The sequence below is a fragment of the Sphaeramia orbicularis genome, chromosome 9 (assembly GCF_902148855.1).
Source record: "Sphaeramia orbicularis chromosome 9, fSphaOr1.1, whole genome shotgun sequence".
NCBI classification, from domain to species: Eukaryota; Metazoa; Chordata; class Actinopteri; order Kurtiformes; family Apogonidae; genus Sphaeramia; species Sphaeramia orbicularis.
The window spans coordinates 5,237,039-5,256,644 of record NC_043965.1 but is presented as its reverse complement, the minus strand read 5'-3'; the positions used below and the strand labels follow the sequence as shown (position 1 = coordinate 5,256,644).

General features: G+C 34.1%; 1 protein-coding gene across 1 annotated transcript in view; it reads left to right on the top strand.

The window, feature by feature from the left end:
- The window catches only part of fras1 (Fraser extracellular matrix complex subunit 1), a 1,008,712-nt gene that overhangs the window by 476,304 nt on the left and 512,802 nt on the right, over positions 1–19,606 (top strand). The window contains exon 19 of the mRNA XM_030143455.1: positions 18,381–18,527. Within this exon, the coding sequence (XP_029999315.1) occupies positions 18,381–18,527 (147 nt within the window). The remainder of the gene's footprint in view (positions 1–18,380; positions 18,528–19,606) is intronic.

Below are 19,606 nucleotides of genomic sequence, written 5' to 3'. Positions count from 1 at the left end.
ATAAAAATTTACCTAATGGAAAAACAACAATTTCGCCAAAAGTCTCATTTTTCAATTAAAAGTTTTTTCTGCTGGGAAGAGGTGGTTTTTCGGGCGTAGCACAAATGGTATATCGCACAAAACTGCAATGAAAAGACCTTTTATCGCAATTAGAGTAAGGTGAATTAAAAAACTGGATGTTGACGGACGTTACAACAAGCGAAGAAGAAGAAGAAGAAACATATCGCGGTATGTGTGGACACACCAGGAAACCCGATCATTTTTTAATTTAGTACGAGATAGAGGGGTAATATATAACAATGATGAATATATCTGTAAATCAACACCATATTTACGTTTGTCGCCATGTTTATGGAACGACTTCTCGTGTCATCTCATGATAATAAATAAACAAATCATCGTCTTTGTGATTTAATGGAAAAACTGACATTACGCACTTCAGTTTTTTTGACATTTAGTAAATATCGGTAAAGTTTTGCGCAGATGTCCAATGGAAAAGCAACTACTGACGACCAAAAGCATCTACTGATCTCATACTAAATTAAAAAATGATTGGGTTTCCTGGTGTGTCCACACATACCGCGACATATTTCTTCTTCTTCTTCGGTTGTTGTAACGTTTGTCAACATCCGTTTTTTTAATTCACCTGACACTAGTTGCGAAAAAAGGTCTGGTCATTGCAGTTTTGCGTGATATACCATTTGCGCTATGCCCGAAAAACCACCTCTTGCCAGCACAAAAACTTTAATTGAAAATTGAGAGTTTTGGTGAAATTGTCGTTTTTCCATTAGGCAAATTTTTATGCGTAAGTTATATTTGCACAATTTGAGGGTCAATGGAAAAGCGACTCGTGGCTGTTTGGGTTTTTATGGGTTCAGATAGAAGCACCTGTATTTAATTACTCGTATGTAAGTTTCATGTGATTCTGATTCATTCTCATTCTGATCAGACACAAAAACAGTTTATCGGTGAAGTTTTGCGTAGATGTCCAATGGAAAAGTAACTAATGTCAACAAAGTTTGTTCAGTTTTCAGAAATGTCAGTTTTTCAAAAAAAAAATATTACGAATAATGGTCCATATTTGGATGGTTTATAACATGTAAATGGTTACAGGTATCAGTCTAGTTCCTATTGACCACTGATAGAAGTCATATATGGACTTGGATTCAATTAGTTCATTTCTCCTCCAGTGAAAGTCCCGCCCACTTCTATTGTTAGATTGATCTGCATCCAGACCACAGGACTGGAACATAGAACAGAACCTGACAACCTCACACATTTAACTTGTTACTGATTCTTGATAGAACATGAAGCTGACATACAGGGACAGAAACGGATCTTCATGCCAGGAAGGTTCACTATAATGCAAAATGAAAAATATGAATATTCTCTGTTGAATGCTTTAACAACATACAAGTCTGTTTAAATGTAAGGAGTTGAAAACACAGATATTTGTGTTAAAATGTAGGAAGTGGAGGTAAAAACAAATACTCAAGTAAAGTACAGATACCTGAAAAATCTACACTTGCGGTGGCACAAAACACTGAAGCTGCAGTGAAATATAACTTTGCCTTTTCTCTTTAGCGTCTAAAGGTGACTTCTGACTTGTTGTGTATAAATATATATAAAAGAAATAGAAGCCAAAAATAAGCAGGAGATGTTCTAAATAATGGCTGAGACGTTCGGCAGTAACATTCACAGGTCGGCTGGAACAAACATTCGGATTCTTTAACAAATCAGGAAATTATTTTTAATGAGGAAACTGTAAAGGAAGAAAAAAATGATATTAACCCACTTATTGTGCAGGGACTGGATGTGTTAACCCCGATGACAAACAAGCTTTGGCTTAATTAAAATGACTAGTTAAACCCTAGAGGTTTTCTGTTATTTTTACTATCGCGTTTCCACAAATAAAAACTGGGAGTCTGTGATAACAGTCGCTGTCAAGGTCGACACGAACGAGTAAAAGCCAGTTTTCAAATACAGGCTGGTGAAAAAAATAACACGGATAAATGTCTGGTGTTGGTGATAAAATGGGATATAAGTTGAATTTGATGCAGCTCTTTTCAACACTTCTAGATCTCTCATCTGAAGCGTTATTGTCAAATCTCGGCCACTGCAGGTGTGTGTCTTCTTCAGCCTAACCGTCATTTGTAGAAACATAAAAGTGCTGCAATAAGACAATGTTAACGCAGTAAAAGCTTTTTTTTTTTTTTAACCAGTGAATGGTTTCTACCCAGTAAGACACAACAGGGCTTTTATTTTCTAATGGTTAACGCCTAGGGGTCTGAGCCTATTTTGGCCGTTTTTGAGTAGTTTTGATTTTGCCTTTATATACTATACAAAGAAATGGTTACTATACTCATGTTTGGGATCTTTTTCAGCACAACTTCATCTGCATCAGGGGTGTCAAACTCATTTTAGTTCAGGGGCCATATTCAGCCCAGTATGATCTCAAGTGGGCCAGACCAGTAAAATAATAGCAGTGAAAAAAGTAAAATTACATTATGATAATGTTTACATCTACATTGTTTTCCTTAAAAATCTGAATAACAAGAACATCTTTAAATGTCTTAAGTTAAACAAGTGAAATTTTAATAATATTCTGCTTCAGTTTATCATTTATGCATGTGCATTACAGCTAACATTACAATTACAAATACACAAAACATTTAGTAACAGGCAGAATATTAGTAAAATTGCATTTACTTCTCTGAAGACATTTCGGGTTGTTCATATTTGTTCAGGTTATTCACATTTTTTTAAGAGGATAGTTTGTTGATATAAACATTTTCATGTAATTGTACTTTTTTTTACACTAAAACAAAGATAAAATCTGCAGTTTTCATTATTTATAGGTTATTATGATAATATTTTACCGGTCTGACCCAATTGAGATGGAATTGTTCTGTATGTGGAACCTGAATTAAAATGATTTTTACACTATTGATTGTTAATATCTTCAGTGTAATTTTTACATTTCACAGATTCATCCTACGGGCCAGATAGGACCCTTTGGTGGGCCGGATTTGGCCCCCAGGCCGCATGTTTGACACCTGTGATCTACATCATCTGTCTTATTTTTTTCACTTTAACCTACTATATCAACACAAAAAGACAAAAAACACCCAAAAAATATGAAATCCGATTTGAAAAAGGTCTATAATTTATTGCATAAATAACACAAAGATGCTTAACGGACCTTTTCAAAGACTTTTAAAGTGAATATTGGTTCCAAAGATTAGGTATATGAAATTTAAATTGTAATAATTAAAATTATACTCAAAAATATGACATAAAAGCATATCTTTACATAGGCGCTTTCTCACACCCCCAGTCCCCCTGGTTTCCGCATCCATTTCAGGTGGGGGTCATTCTCGCCCTTACCTGTAATGCTAATGCAGTTTGTGGATTAGAATCCGTAGATTCTGTCAGTTTTTTCCGTTATGAAAAAGAACAAAAAATGACGAGGATATGGTCAGAAATATAACGCCCACCCCACCTCATTTTCATACTTTTATTCACGTTCGTTTGCTCCGGTTTCAGACTGTCGTATCTCCAGTTGTATTTGCTCTATCAACATCAAATAAAAAGTGGAACAGTGTTTCAAGTCCGCACTTTCGAATGCAATTTTCCCCAGTGGTCTACGTGACCGACGTCTGACGCTATGGTGTGTTGAAAATGTCATGTGATTTAAAGAAAAAAAAAAAGCACATTTAAGTACATAGACCAAGGCATCCATTTTTACCCCTCGGCCAACTTGTAGTCGTTTTGTCGTCTGTCCATCTCTGTCCATTCAACAACATAATCACATTATTTGAAGAATGCATTGACATATCTGCACCAAATTGTTACTGTGGATGCATCTTGGCATAGAGCAGAAACCTATTGAAAGCAGGTGACTTTGACCTACTTTTTCAAGGTCAAATGGTGACACGTCTTTTCAACGACGTAATCACATTATCTGAAGAATGCATTGAGATTTCTGCACCAAATTTACACAAAGACGATCTAATGTAAATTATAGGGCAGTAACTTTCAACAGAATCTTACACTATATTTGGCTGAGGGGTATAATTATGTCTATTTGTTTTTTTGTTTATTTATTTGTTTGTTTGTTTGTTTTGATGATCCCTATGTCATCATTATTTGTATTTTTTTTTTTTTTTTTGAATTTATAGTGAATAGGGATGTAACGATATGAAAATTTCATATCACGGTTATTGTGACCAAAATTACCACAGTTATCATTATTATCATGGTATTGTTGAAATTGTGCCCAAAATGTTCAAAAAGTACTTATACACACTGAAATAATTTAACCAAGTTGTATTTAAAATAAATAAATAAATAAATAAAATAATAGGCACAATGTATCTTCTGTGGCAGAAACATTCAAATATTAACCCTTAGTGGTCTGAGCCTATTTTGGCTGTTTTTCAGTACTTTTGATTTTGCCTTATATACGATATAAACAAATGTTTCCTATACCTGTGTTTGTTTGTTTTTTTCAGCACAACTTCATCTATATCATCTGTCTATTTTTTTCACTTTAACCTACTATATCAACATAAAAGGCCAAAAAACACACAAAAAAATATAAAATCCGATTTGGAAAATGTATATACTTTATTGCATAAATAATACAAAGATGCTTAACGAACCTTTTCAAAGACTTTAAAAGTGAATATTGGTTCCAAATAGTAGGTATAGAAAATTCAAATTGTAATAAATTCAAACTATACTCAAATATTTGACATAAAAGTATAACTTTACAAAGGGTTTTTTTCCCATAAAAGTGCGGAAATTGAACACGGTTATCGTGATAATTAGAATTTAAACGGTAATACTAACCGTTGGCAATTTTATCGCGGTTTATTGTTATACCGGTAATCGTTACATCCCTAATAGTGAATGAGGGATGTATTAATGTTGGCTGTTTTGAGTTATATTAGGCATATTTACATGCATTTACGTGCATTTTTTTATACAGCAATGTTCATAAATGTGCATGGTCCCTATTAAATAAACCAATACTTTAAATAAATAAATAAATAAAGGTACACCACATGTTATGTTAGAAAATATTATAGAAGCAAAACAAAAACTGACATATATCAGTTTGCCTTCCTTTTACGCCTTCACATCTGCTGCTTTTCCACTGATGGTATTAACTTGACATATCTTTTTTTCTGTTTCCATTACATAAAAACAGGAACCTACAGTACAGTCTGTTATTAATAATGAAAAACGTTCCGGTCTTTTTCTGATTAAGTGATTAGAGTTTGATTAGAGACATCACCAAACACTGGGCTTTACCAGTAAATACATTCTGTACATTTAGGAAGGGCACTAACACATGCATCTGAAACGAGACCCATCTGTTCATCTGATATTCTGTTTGTGTTCATCGCATAATTAGATTTCTTTCCAGATCATTGTTCTTGGTCAACGTTGGAGTCTTTTCACGGTTTTCGGCGTTAAAATGAGATCAGTAACGCTCTTACTTATCCAATTTCTCAGCGTCATAATTAAACTACTTAACCAGATCAGTCGACCAGAAAAAGACGAGGTCACGGCCGGATCCCACTCTATCTACCAGGAAAAATAATACACAGCGTCAGCGTGGCTCTGATCACGCATTTATGTCATTTTTTTTTCCTCTAGAAGAGGTAATTTGTCGGAGTATTTCCCTAACTGGTAAAGCGGACCTTAGCAGCACTGTAAAAAAAAAAAAATCTGTAATTTGACAGAATTTTCACTGTTTATTTTACAGATTTTTACTGTATTTTCAAGATACAGGAAAATATCAATGAAATGACAAAAATAGACTGTGATTTTACATGTCAAATGTAAAATAAAAAACTATATAAACTATATAAACTATATAAAAACTATAACTGTGAATAACCAAAAAAAATTTTTTTTATTTTTTTTTCACAGAAAAATACAGTTAAAATACATTTGCAAATGTATCGTAGTTTCACAAATATTTCTTTTCTATTTATGAGATTAAACTGTTCATTTAAAGTTTAATATTGTAAAAATAAATTAATAAATAAATAAAACGAGATAAAATTACTGACAGTTAACTGTAAAAGAAGTATTTGTTCTGTAAGTTTAACTAGACTTGTTTGTTAATTGACAAATATCTTGTGTAATTACAGGAGGTTTCACAACAAAAATGCTGAATAAATATATTTTGTGAATGTATAACATGTATAAGCACTGATAAACTGTCCAAATACAGTTTTTTTCAGTATATTGTACAACTGAGTCTCATTGAAAAAATTTTTTGTACATATTTATAGGTAATTTGAGTGTTTTAATACATGTAAATATTCTTTATTAACCCTTTCATGCATGAATTATGAGAACCTTAATCAAGATTTTTTTTTTCCTGGGTGTTTTTATTCCTCTTTAGGCATGAAAAAAACAATGTGATTGAATTTTTTTTTTTTTTTTTTTTTTTTTTTTTTTTTTTTTTATGAACCTATTTTTCATGGATTAACAAAAATATCCACTCAGCTGGACACCATGCGTTTAATTTTTGAAGCAAAAAAACACACATTTACTGTCATACTGTGTGAAAACTATCAAATACATTTTTTTTTAAAAAGTGCTGCTAATCTGATGTTTTCTCACATTTTAACATACTATAATACTAGTTATTACTCACTCAAATAATGTGCAAAAAACAAAACACAACAACTTTTTGTTAAAAAAATAAAAACCAAACCTGTTAATTACAGTCTAATAACAATTAGCAATTGATTTACACTCAAAAATGTTACTGCAGATCAGGTTGATCAAGAACAGGAAAGTTACAGTAATGGTATGAACTGCATTGTATTATGGGATGGTGCATAAGTATCCACTGTGTTGCTTGAGACGCAAGTAAAACAACAAAACCCAGGAATATACAAGAGAACAGCTGAAGAACTGTCCTCTATGCATGAAAGGGTTAAACATTAAAAAGTCAAAAAAAAAAAAAAAAAAAAAGAAAGCAAAATCTCATGTAAAGTTAGGGCAAAAAACTGTATTTTAACCCTTTCATGCATGAATTATGAGAACCTTAATCATGATTTTTTCCCCCGTTTGAATTCCTCTTTAGGCATGAAAAAAAACAACAATGCGATTGACAGCTTTTTATGAACCTATTTTTCATGGAGTTGCAAAAATGTCCACTCAAATGGATATGATGCGTTTAATTTTTGAAGCCAAGAAATGTGTATTTACTGGTATACAGTGAAAACTATGACATAAAAACACTTTTAATGCTTCTAATTGGATGTTTTCTCACATTTAAATCTACTCTAATACTAGTTATTACTCACTTCATGGGGATAATATGCAAAAATACCCATTTTGTTCAAGAAAAAATGATAATTACAGTCTAATAACAATTGATTTACACTCAAACGTGTTACTGCAGATCAGGTTGATCAAGAACAGCAAAGTTACATATGCATAAGTGTCCACTGTGTTGGCTGATATGGAACTAAAACAGCAAAACCCATGAATATACAAGAGAACAGCTGAAGAACTGTCCTCTATGCATGAAAGGGTTAAACATTAAAAAGTCAAAAAAAAAAAAAAAAAAGAAAGCAAAATCTCATGTAAAGTTAGGGCAAAAAACTGTATTTTAACCCTTTCATGCATGAATTATGAGAACCTTAATCATGATTTTTTCCCCCGTTTGAATTCCTCTTTAGGCATGAAAAAAAACAACAATGCGATTGACAGCTTTTTATGAACCTATTTTTCATGGAGTTGCAAAAATGTCCACTCAAATGGATATGATGCGTTTAATTTTTGAAGCCAAGAAATGTGTATTTACTGGTATACAGTGAAAACTATGACATAAAAACACTTTTAATGCTTCTAATCGGATGTTTTCTCATATTTAAATCTACTCTAATACTAGTTATTACTCACTTCATGGGGATAATATGCAAAAATACCCATTTTGTTCAAGAAAAAATGATAATTACAGTCTAATAACAATTGATTTACACTCAAACGTGTTACTGCAGATCAGGTTTATCAAGAACAGCAAAGTTACATATGCATAAGTGTCCACTGTGTTGGCTGATATGGAACTAAAACAGCAAAACCCATGAATATACAAGAGAACAGCTGAAGAACTGTCCTCTATGCATGAAAGGGTTAATTATGGAAAATTGCCGTATTTTTATGAGATGGTTATTTTCCGTTATTTAACAGTATTTTTTCGGCACCCCTGCTGCCAGAATAATACCGTTCTTTTTTTTTTTTACAGTTTTTTTTTTTTTTTCTTTTCTACAGTGAGGGTCGGCATCCCTCTGTGACCCCCCTCGTTAATGAAAATCCATTTCCTCTAATCTCCCATTCATTACCTGGGCTGGGTTTACCGTCTCTGACCTCATTTGGAGCTTAATCTCCCATCTCCCAGCGTTGTCTTCAAGTCTTTTCAAGCAAGTCGCGTTTGATTATTTTTCACGAGGGAAACACAAACCTTCGGTAAACATCATTGGATCATTTACTGTTTTGTTTTTTGTAACTTTGGCTGAATAATTGAAATGGCAGCTGGAGACGAATACCTTGACAGTTAAAAATAACGATGGGCACATCAGATTTCCCTCTAGGATACCAAAATAAATGGGGTCTGCTTTCCCACTTGGCCTTGTCTACTTCAGCAGTGATTGGCTCATTAGAAGCTACCAGATACCCCCAAGAAATATCGGATTCCTGTCTTAAAGAGAGAAAACTTTTACTGCAAAGTTTCCGAGGTGTTTTTTTTATTTTATTTTATTTTATTATTTTATTTCCACATGGCGTTCATACCTACAGATGGGAGACAAATGAAAGGATAAACCTGATGTGAGGATGACAGTACCCCCATTCACAGGAGACAAGGGCTTATTGAAGGGTTTGATGAGTATGAAATTCGCACGCTACTGCCTTCAGTCAGCCGATCTCGACCAGATGAACACCTACGAGCGCTTTTAGACTGACGTGACAGACAACGCTCGCCAACCACCATCATCAAAGCCTCAAAAGAGAAATGACATTTGGAATAAGGGTGTTTATTCCCTGGCGCAGTTTCATCAATTTTGTCAACATTTGGACGTTTCACGCACTTGTAAACAACGCATAAAGCAAAAATAAACACTGATACATGATGTTTGAGCTGCAAACTGGTCATTTTTATCCATAAAATTTGCATTTTATGGGTGAAAATGATTAGCATTAGCTGTTTGAGCCTTCACAACTCTATGCTAATGAAGAGTTGTACTTTTAGAGCACAGGTGTCAACTAGAAGCACTCGGAGAGCGCAGACCTCCGCCAAGGCTGATCAGATCACTAAAATGAGTTTGACACCCCTGTTTTAGAGGATGGATGCCAGCATATAAATAGAATAGAATAGAATAGAATAGAATAGAATAGAATAGAATAGAATAGAATAGAATAGAATAGAGGGTGAGATCAAGGGCATCACAGATGGACCACCCACTACTTTTTGATTAATAATTTTTGAACCAGACAAGTTTAAGACAAATATTCCATAGTTGTAAAGGTCTAAATGCCATCTTAAACAAACTCAAAGGGCAAAATTTTGTTCCAAATATTTTTAAAATGAAAAATATCAACAAAAAATTTACGTCTATTTTTTTGCAAGAATTCCAAAATTCTCCAAAGTGAAGTTTCTTTGACATTTTCATCCTTAAATGTATTCAATGTATACCTTAAACCCCCGATTTTACAACGGAATCATTGGTTATTGAGGAAAAAAATATTTAGATCAAACCTAAATAGGAAGAGTTTTGACAAATGCCAGCGTCACAGATGGACAACAAAAGTAAATATCAAATTAAACATTTTTTTAAATTTCAATTATCAATATCATATACATTTTTTTTTTTTTTTTTTTACAATATTTACAACATACAAATAATATTAACATTATATTCAAATGTATTTTGCATAAATATGTTGTGTTTTTAGGATATGACTTACATAATATAATAGTCAAATATCAATGTATTTGGAATAAATGTAGTTTATTTATGAGAGTTTATAAATGAACCCAGAATGACAGCACAAAACGTTGTCACTTTCCAAACATTCACACTCAGAAAAGTCCTCAAATTTTTTTTTGCACATTTTTTCTTATTTCAAAATACATTTTACAGAAAATATAAGTAATTACCGACCCAAAAATATAAGTTTGGTGTAGATTATTGTAATTAATTTTTTTTGACCAAATATTAACCCTTCCTAGAATAGATATTTGTTTTCAATGTCACAGGAACAATGAAAATTAGTTGGGTTTTTTTTAGAATAGAAATTGTGCATGAATCAGATTAATCAAACTAATAATTAAAATGCTCGAAGAAAAACAATTGCCACTACAACGTGTAAAAACCTAAAGATATGTTGTGGCGTATTTGTCCCATGGTCATAAGGGTTAAAACACCCTCCAAAGTGAACATTCTCTGTGAAAAACACAACACACTGAACTTTTATGCAATGATTATTCACCTGTATTCATCTATGCCCAAACAACAGCTTCACAGTTACAGGTGAATAGTTGAGAAGTTCAGTGTTTCTTAACATGATGTTTCAGATCATTCAATCTGCCAGGCCTTGTGGTGTTTTCTTTTCCTGGAATTTGGACATTTTCCTGCCAGAGCTCACCTTCCAACACACAAATGTTCCACCAAAACAAGCTCCTGCCAGCACTCGGCACAAAGGCACAGTTTCTACAAATCAGGCTCAAAGCAGCCCCAGACTCTGATATGTTTAATGAAATACAGCCAGCCTGGAGTTTCCTTCTATTTCAGAATGATATTGGATTCAGTAATGAGAGCAGAGTTTTTAAAATAACTTCAGCTTTATATCATTTCCCATTATTCTCTCTGCAACTCAGATAATGTGCACCGAATTCTCTGCTCTCTCTTTTTCTCTCTGTAAAAACCCCTATTGTCTAATCATTGCAATGATATCAGAAAAAAAGAAGAAAAAAAAAAACAGCTACTTTTCTTGACCCATATCACTAGGTTACAAAAAAATACTTTTTGCAAGTTGTCTAGGTTTTTTCAACTGAATTCGGACCATTTTGCACCGTTAAATCCAAAAATGACATCTGTTTTTCTCAATCAGGTCAGTTTTTTTTTTGCTAATTTGATTTTGAAAAATTTGATCTTCTCACAAAATTGATTACATTTTTGTGACTTTATCAGTTGATTTTTTATATACAGGGTGGGGAAGCAAAATTTACAATATTTTTAGGCAGGAATTGAAAGACAGTGTATGACCAATTAGTTTATTGAAAGTCATGAGAATTTATTTGCCACAAGAAAATGTCCATAATAAAAAATGTTTTTATTCTATGTGTCCTCCTTCTTTCTCAATAACTGCCTTCACACGCTTCCTGAAACTTGCACAAGTGTTCCTCTAATATTGGGGTGACAACTTCTCCCATTCTTCTTTAATAGTATCTTCCAGACTTTCTGGTAATAGTTTTGCTCATAGTCATTCTCTTCTTTCCATTATAAACAGTCTTTATGGACACTCCAACTATTTTTGAAATCTCCTTTGGTGTGACGAGTGCATTCAGCAAATCACACACTCTTTGACGTTTGCTTTCCTGATTACTCATATGGGCAAAAGTTTCTGCAAAGGTATGGATAATAGTGTTAGGTATGATTATGACATCAGTATATGTTTGGTTTCAAAACAACTGACGTAGTGCCTGCTGAGAAAAAACAACTACATGTTCATTGTACATTTTGCTTCCCCACCCTGTAGTTCTCACCCAAAATAGGTTTTAAGAGAAACAAAAATCATTTTCTAACAGGATTCCTGTTAGGTACAATGGTGTCAAACTGATTTTGGTTCAGGGGCCAATTTTAGCCCAGTTTGATCTCAAGCGGGCCAGACCAGTAAAATAATGACTTAATAACCTATAAATAATGACAAATACTAGTTTTTCCTTTTTTTTTTAGTACAAAAAAATGTACATTTTACAAAAAGGATGTGAATTACCTGAAAAAAAAAAAAAAATTCATTTGAAAAATTAGTGCAGTTTTAACAATATTATGCCTCTACTTATTATTTACACATGTACATTACACACAATGTTACATAAACATTTGGTAACAGGCAGAATATTGTTAAAATTTTGGAGTTTGGAAGTAAAATTTCAACAATTTCTACAATATTCCGTCTCTTATTATTAACACAACTACAGATCACAGTGGATCCATAAATGCACAAAACATTTAGTAACAGGCAGAATATTGTTACAATTGCACATTTCTGGTTGCTGGTTGTTCATCTCTGTTTTTATTTATATATTTATTTGCATTTTATTGTGAAAGAATAGTTTTGTAAATGTAAATATTTTCACAGTGTAATGTTATTTTTTTCACTTAAACTTTTTCCACATAAGTTTTTTACAAAGAAAATTTGGAGTTGCCATTATTTATGGATTACTGTGTTGTTATTTTTACAGTCTACTCTCGTTAAACCGCCTGCCGTTACACCGCCATTTTCGCTCACCGCCGACCAAAACCATTGCACAAAAATCCCCAATGCATTATTCCATTAGCTACCGCCATTTCCGCCTATCCCCATCCGCCAGCCCAGTTCCATGCACAAACAACACTTATACCATTGATTTCCCGACCGTTATACCGCCAGCGTGATTGCCATCGAGTACACATAAATTTTAACAATGCACTGAAACAAACGCGCCAGACGCTGATCGCGACAAGCTACGAGTAGGTCTACGGAACGGCCACCGTTCATTTATGGCAGAACACTCAGTAGGTCAGGATGTCGGGAAGAAGACGTGGGATTAAGCCAAAGCCTCAAGATGATGGGGTGTCATTTCCCGACACGGTATAATAATGCTTAAAATGTTTCCCCACTTTAAATGATCCCTTACAACATAACAGAATCAAGATTTATTTAGAAACGCAATTAGAACGGGTTAACGGAGGCAGCATAGACATCATATAGTAAAGACATGCACATTATGGACGCAACCCGTTGTAACGCCATTTTCACTATACCGCCAATTTGGCCGTGAACGGAAGTTGGTGGTATAACGAGAGTAGACTGTATTTGAGATCTCATTGGTCTGGATGTGGAACCTGAACCAAAATGATTTGGACAACCTTCACTGTTCAGGTTCATTTTTGCTCTTTTATCCTGCGGGCCGGAATGGAACCTTTGGCGGGCCAGATTTGGCCCCCGGGCCACATGTTTGACACCTGTGTTCTAGTCGAAGCCATTTCATTCACCTGTAATATTAAAAAAAAAAACAATCATAAATTGGCAAAAGTCAAATCTTCAGAACTCGTTTATTGCAAGAAATATGAAAGAATTTTGTAGCATATGGTGTGAAAATGCCCATAAATGTAAGCAAAAATGTTAAAAAGCCAATATGTAGCATAGTTCAGAAAGTTGACCTGATTGAGCAAAATTCATGTGATTTTTGGATTCAGCACACCAAAATTAAACTAAATCAGCTCCAAAAACTGAAACAATAAATTTGTTGTTGACCAGTGTAATCTAAGCCTTCCACTGAAATGGCCAAAAAGTATGGAGGCAAGGTCTAAGGGAAACTAATGAACTCTAATAGAAAACATGGTCAGGCAGTCAGTGGGTTTGCATGACACATACAAAAACTAAAACTGGACTTTTAAAGTATATTTACACATGTTAGTTAGACTGAGATTGAAGTTTCACTACTTGGCCAGTCAGACTGGAACCAGACCAGGTGTTCTGACCCAAATCCAGGCCTGGAATCCAGCTTCAGGCATCTCATCTGCACAAAAAGTAGAGCAGACGCAAAGTATGACATGTGCAGATTTACAGCATTGATTGATTTTGAGCTTGCAAAGAAACAAAATAAAACAAAACAAAGCAAAATAAGACAAAAACAAAACAACGTTTAAATGAACAGGATCTGTCTTCAAGTACGTGCACGTCTGAATTGTGTATGGTCCAAAAGGAGTAGGAAGAAGAATAAACTTATTTAATCCAACCCCTCAGTGCTTTTACACCTTTATCACTAACTTCAGAAAAGAATCAAACTATACATTTTTCCTAATTTTAGCATCGAACCACAACAAATACATAACGCAGGAATTGAAATATACACAACAATATGATCATGGTAGTACAGTCATACAAGACTCAACTATTCAACAATGTTTTTCAATAATTTCAGCATATTTATCAATACAACATACTTCATAAACAAACAGCCTTATTGTCATTTTTAAATACTGGACCTCGCAAGAATCAATTTCATTATATTTTTTTTAAACTGAATTATGTTTGATATTTGTTTTATCTCCACACACAATTTGTTCCACAGTTTTACTCTACATTGTCAGACATTGTCCGTTGTGGTTCCAGTTTATGTCTCATCTGACCAAGATAGTTTTCACTTGTTCCATTGGCAGATTTTTTTTGCTTTATTCAAGATTTTTTTTTTTTTCTTAATTCAAGATTTTATTTTTTTGTCTTAATTCAAGATTTTTTTTTTTTTTTAATTTAAGATTTTTTTTGCTTACTTCCAGATTTTTTTTGTTTTGCTCAATTCAATTCAATTCATTTTTTTTTTTTTTTTTTTTTTTTGCTTAATGTGGTCTAATTCAAGATTTTTTTTTTTTTTTTTTTTGCTTAATTCAAGGTTTTTTTTTTTTTTGTTTTCTTTATTCAAATAAAAACAAATCTGCCAATGGAACAAGTGAAAATTATGTTGGTAAGATTTCTTGAAATCAGATTTTCCAGATCTATTGTCTAAAAATCAGTTCTTCTATCTCACTGAAAAGTTTCTCTTTAGGTGATTATGTCTTATTTTAAGTATGATGAGATATTTTGACTAAGATTCAGAATTTTTCCGGTGCTCTGCTTGGCTCTTGGCCGATGGAAAAACAAATCAGTTCTTTGGAGGCACCAGGTTGGAACCAGTTAAAATCAGGGTATGAGATCTTAGAAAATCGGTGGCGAAAAAAGGTCTTTCCATTGCAGTTTTGCGTGATATACCATTTACGCTACGCCCGAAAAACCACCTCTTGCCAGCACAAAAACTTTTAATCAAAAAAGAGACTTTTGGCGAAATCGTCGTATTTCCATTAGGTCAATTTTTCTCAGGTAAAACATTCTGCACAAGTTCCAGTTGAAGCTAAAACTGGTCCTGAATTTGGAAAACCTACAAACTGAAGATTTTTTGTTTTTTTTGCTTAATTTAAGATTTTTGTTGCTTAATTCAAGATTGATTGATTGATTGATTGATTGATTGATTTCTGCTTAATTCGAGCAAAAAAATCTGCCAATTTAACGAGTAAAAATTACGTTGGTAAGATTTTTTGAAATCAGATTTTCCAGATCTATTGTCTAAAAATCAGTTCTTCTATCTCACTGAAAAGTTTCTCTTTAGGTGATTCTGTCTTATTTTAAGTGCGATGACATATTTTGACTAAGATTCAGAATTTTTCCGGTGCTCTGCTTGGTTCTTGGCCGATGGAAAAACAAATCAGTTCTTTGGAGGCACCAGGTTGGAAACAGTTAAAATCGGGGTATGAGATCTTAGAAAATCGGTTGCGAAAAAAGGTCTTTCCATTGCAGTTTTGCGTGATATACCATTTGCGCTATGCCTGAAAAACCACCTCTTGCCAGCACAAAAACCTTTAATCGAAAAGTGAGACTTTTGGCGAAATCGTCGTATTTCCATTAGGTCAATTTTTCTCAGGTAAAACATTCTGCACAAGTTCCAGTTGAAGCTAAAACTGGTCCTGAATTTGGAAAACCTACAAACTGAAGATTTTTTTTTTTTTTTGCTTAATTCAAGATTGATTGATTGATTGATTGATTTCTGCTTAATTCGAGCAAAAAAATCTGCCAATTAAACAAGTAAAAATTACGTTGGTAAGATTTCTTGAAATCAGATTTTCCAGATCTATTGTCTAAAAATCAGTACTTCTATCTCACTGAAAAGTTACTCTTTAGGCGATTATGTCTTATTTTAAGTGTGATGACATATTTGGACTAGAAATGAGAAAAATACACTCGGTCAGATTTAGATTTAGTTCCAGTGCTCTGCTTAGCTCTTGGCCGATGGAAAAACAAATCAGTTCTTTGGAGGCACCAGGTTGGAACCAGTTAAAATCGGGGTATGAGATCTTAGAAAATCAGTTGCGAAAAAAGGTCTTTCCATTGCAGTTTTGCGTGATATACCATTTGCGCTACGTCCGAAAAACCACCTCTTGCCAGCACGAACATTTTTAATCAAAAAATGAGACTTTTGGCGAAATCGTCGTATTTCCATTAGGTCAATTTTTCTCAGGTGAAACATTCTGCACAAGTTCCAGTTGAAGCTAAAACTGGTCCTGAATTTGGAAAACCTACAAACTGAAGATTTTTTGTTTTTTTGCTTAATTTAAGATTTTTGTTGCTTAATTCAAGATTGATTGATTGATTGATTGATTTCTGCTTAATTCGAGCAAAAAAATCTGCCAATTAAACAAGTAAAAATTACGTTGGTAAGATTTCTTGAAATCAGATTTTCCAGATCTATTGTCTAAAAATCAGTTCTTATATCTCACTGAAAAGTTACTCTTTAGGCGATTATGTCTTATTTTAAGTGTGATGACATATTTGGACTAGAAATGAGAAAAATACACTCGTCAGATTTAGATTTAGTTCCAGTGCTCTGCTTAGCTCTTGGCCGATGGAAAAACAAATCAGTTCTTTGGAGGCACCAGGTTGGAAACAGTTAAAATCAGGGGTATGAGATCTTAGAAAATCGGTTGCGAAAAAAGGTCTTTCCATTGCAGTTTTGCGTGATATACCATTTGCGCTATGCCCGAAAAACCACCTCTTGCCAGCACAAACATTTTTAATCAAAAAATGAGACTTTTGCGAAATCGTCGTATTCCCATTAGGTCAATTTTTCTCAGGTAAAACATTCTGCACAAGTTCCAGTTGAAGCTAAAACTGGTCCTGAATTTGGAAAACCTACAAACTGAAGATTTTTTTTTTTTTGCTTAATTTAAGATTTTTGTTGCTTAATTCAAGATTGATTGATTGATTGATTGATTGATTGATTTCTGCTTAATTCGAGCAAAAAAATCTGCCAATTAAACAAGTAAAAATTACGTTGGTAAGATTTCTTGAAATCAGATTTTCCAGATCTATTGTCTAAAAATCAGTTCTTCTATCTCACTGAAAAGTTACTCTTTAGGCGATTATGTCTTATTTTAAGTGTGATGACATATTTGGACTAGAAATGAGAAAAATACACTCGGTCAGATTTAGATTTAGTTCCAGTGCTCTGCTTAGCTCTTGGCCGATGGAAAAACAAATCAGTTCTTTGGAGGCACCAGGTTGGAACCAGTTAAAATCGGGGTATGAGATCTTAGAAAATCAGTTGCGAAAAAAGGTCTTTCCATTGCAGTTTTGCGTGATATACCATTTGCGCTACGTCCGAAAAACCACCTCTTGCCAGCACGAACATTTTTAATCAAAAAATGAGACTTTTGGCGAAATCGTCGTATTTCCATTAGGTCAATTTTTCTCAGGTAAAACATTCTGCACAAGTTCCAGTTGAAGCTAAAACTGGTCCTGAATTTGGAAAACCTACAAACTGAAGATTTTTTGTTTTTTTGCTTAATTTAAGATTTTTGTTGCTTAATTCAAGATTGATTTATTGATTGATTGATTGATTTCTGCTTAATTCGAGCAAAAAAATCTGCCAATTAAACAAGTAAAAATTACGTTGGTAAGATTTCTTGAAATCAGATTTTCCAGATCTATTGTCTAAAAATCAGTTCTTCTATCTCACTGAAAAGTTACTCTTTAGGCGATTATGTCTTATTTTAAGTGTGATGACATATTTGGACTAGAAATGAGAAAAATACACTCGGTCAGATTTAGATTTAGTTCCAGTGCTCTGCTTAGCTCTTGGCCGATGGAAAAACAAATCAGTTCTTTGGAGGCACCAGGTTGGAAACAGTTAAAATCAGGGTATGAGATCTTAGAAAATCGGTTGCGAAAAAAGGTCTTTCCATTCAGTTTTGCGTGATATACCATTTGCGCTATGCCCGAAAAACCACCTCTTGCCAGCACAAAAACCTTTAATCGAAAAATGAGACTTTTGGCGAAATCGTCGTATTTCCATTAGGTCAATTTTTCTCAGGTAAAACATTCTGCACAAGTTCCAGTTAAAGCTAAAACTGGTCCTGAATTTGGAAAACCTCTGAACTCATGCGCATTAAATAACCTCAGTAATTCTCCCTCCGTGTGTACATTTCATAACCTCCCTCTCCTCTTCTTTTCTCTCCTCTCCTGTTCTGTCCTCTGCCTGACCTTCCTCCCAGCATGCCACCCGTCGTGCCAGTCCTGCTCCGGCCCCTCCCAGGCCGACTGCACCTTGTGCCCCCCGCCGGCCTCTCTGCAGAGCGGCTACTGCAGGACCAACTGCCAGGATGGACACTTCCTGGACGCCACCGCTGGAGAGTGCCTCAGTAAGTGTGTTAGTGCGGACAGTTTCACACACACTGCTGCACAGCGTTCATCACACACACTGCCATGAGTGCATGTATTTTTAGCCTGAGTGGCCTCAGTGGGAATAGAACCACCAACCTTACCCTTCACATGCACTTACAGACACACATATATAGACTTAACAAGACCAAGGGATGTTTTTTTTTTCTCTCTCAGCAAACGCCTGTATTATTCATAAGCAGGGCGAAACATCTTTACAAAATAGCTGTTCTTAGGTTGGAATGTTTTCCTTAATGGCTTTGCATTTTGTTTCCTGTGTATGTTTAGGTTTAACGTCATCTATAGACCTTTAAGCCGGTGTAGAAGTCAGTTTACACTGCACTTCTGCTTTATTCGTGATGAATAGTTGGGCACAAAGGGAGTTTGTTTATGTCTGCGGCGAGGGTAGTTGAGTAACTGTAGTACACTGTACACTACAACTGTGGTAAAAAAAAAAAAAAAAGAGTTGTTTTAGTCTTTTTCCCTCTGGTGAAACAGCTTTTCAACAAAGAAAGCTCAATGATTTTTAATGAAATTTGTTGCTGAAGGTGAAGTTATGAACACAGTTACACAGGAAAACAACAAAGGTGGTAAAAGAAGCATTAAGAGGGAGATTTGGCCCATTATTGTTCTAGTTTTGATGCTTTAATTTTCTATTTAACTGTCCTTTTGTGGCTCCGTTGCTTCTGTTGTAATCATAACACTACTGTAGGTTGTGTTTGAGTTTTTATTTGTTTATTTTCTAACAAAAAATGCGGTCATAGATCTAGGTGTCTCTTTAATACGACCTTTGAACCTGTTTCCTGACTAACGTACAGGACTGGGTGACTTCCATCTCATCCTTCCAACACAAATAAACATTCATCCATTTGTCGAACCGTACCCACTAAAACAGAAACTATTGAATCATATCAGACAAAGAAAAACAAAGTTCTACAACTGTAATCATTACATTGAAGCTTATGTAAAGATGAAAAAAAATACATACATACTATGTTTTATGTGTTAGCAAGAACACAATTTGTCTTTTTTAATTCTATTTTTCTTTTTAATGTAATGT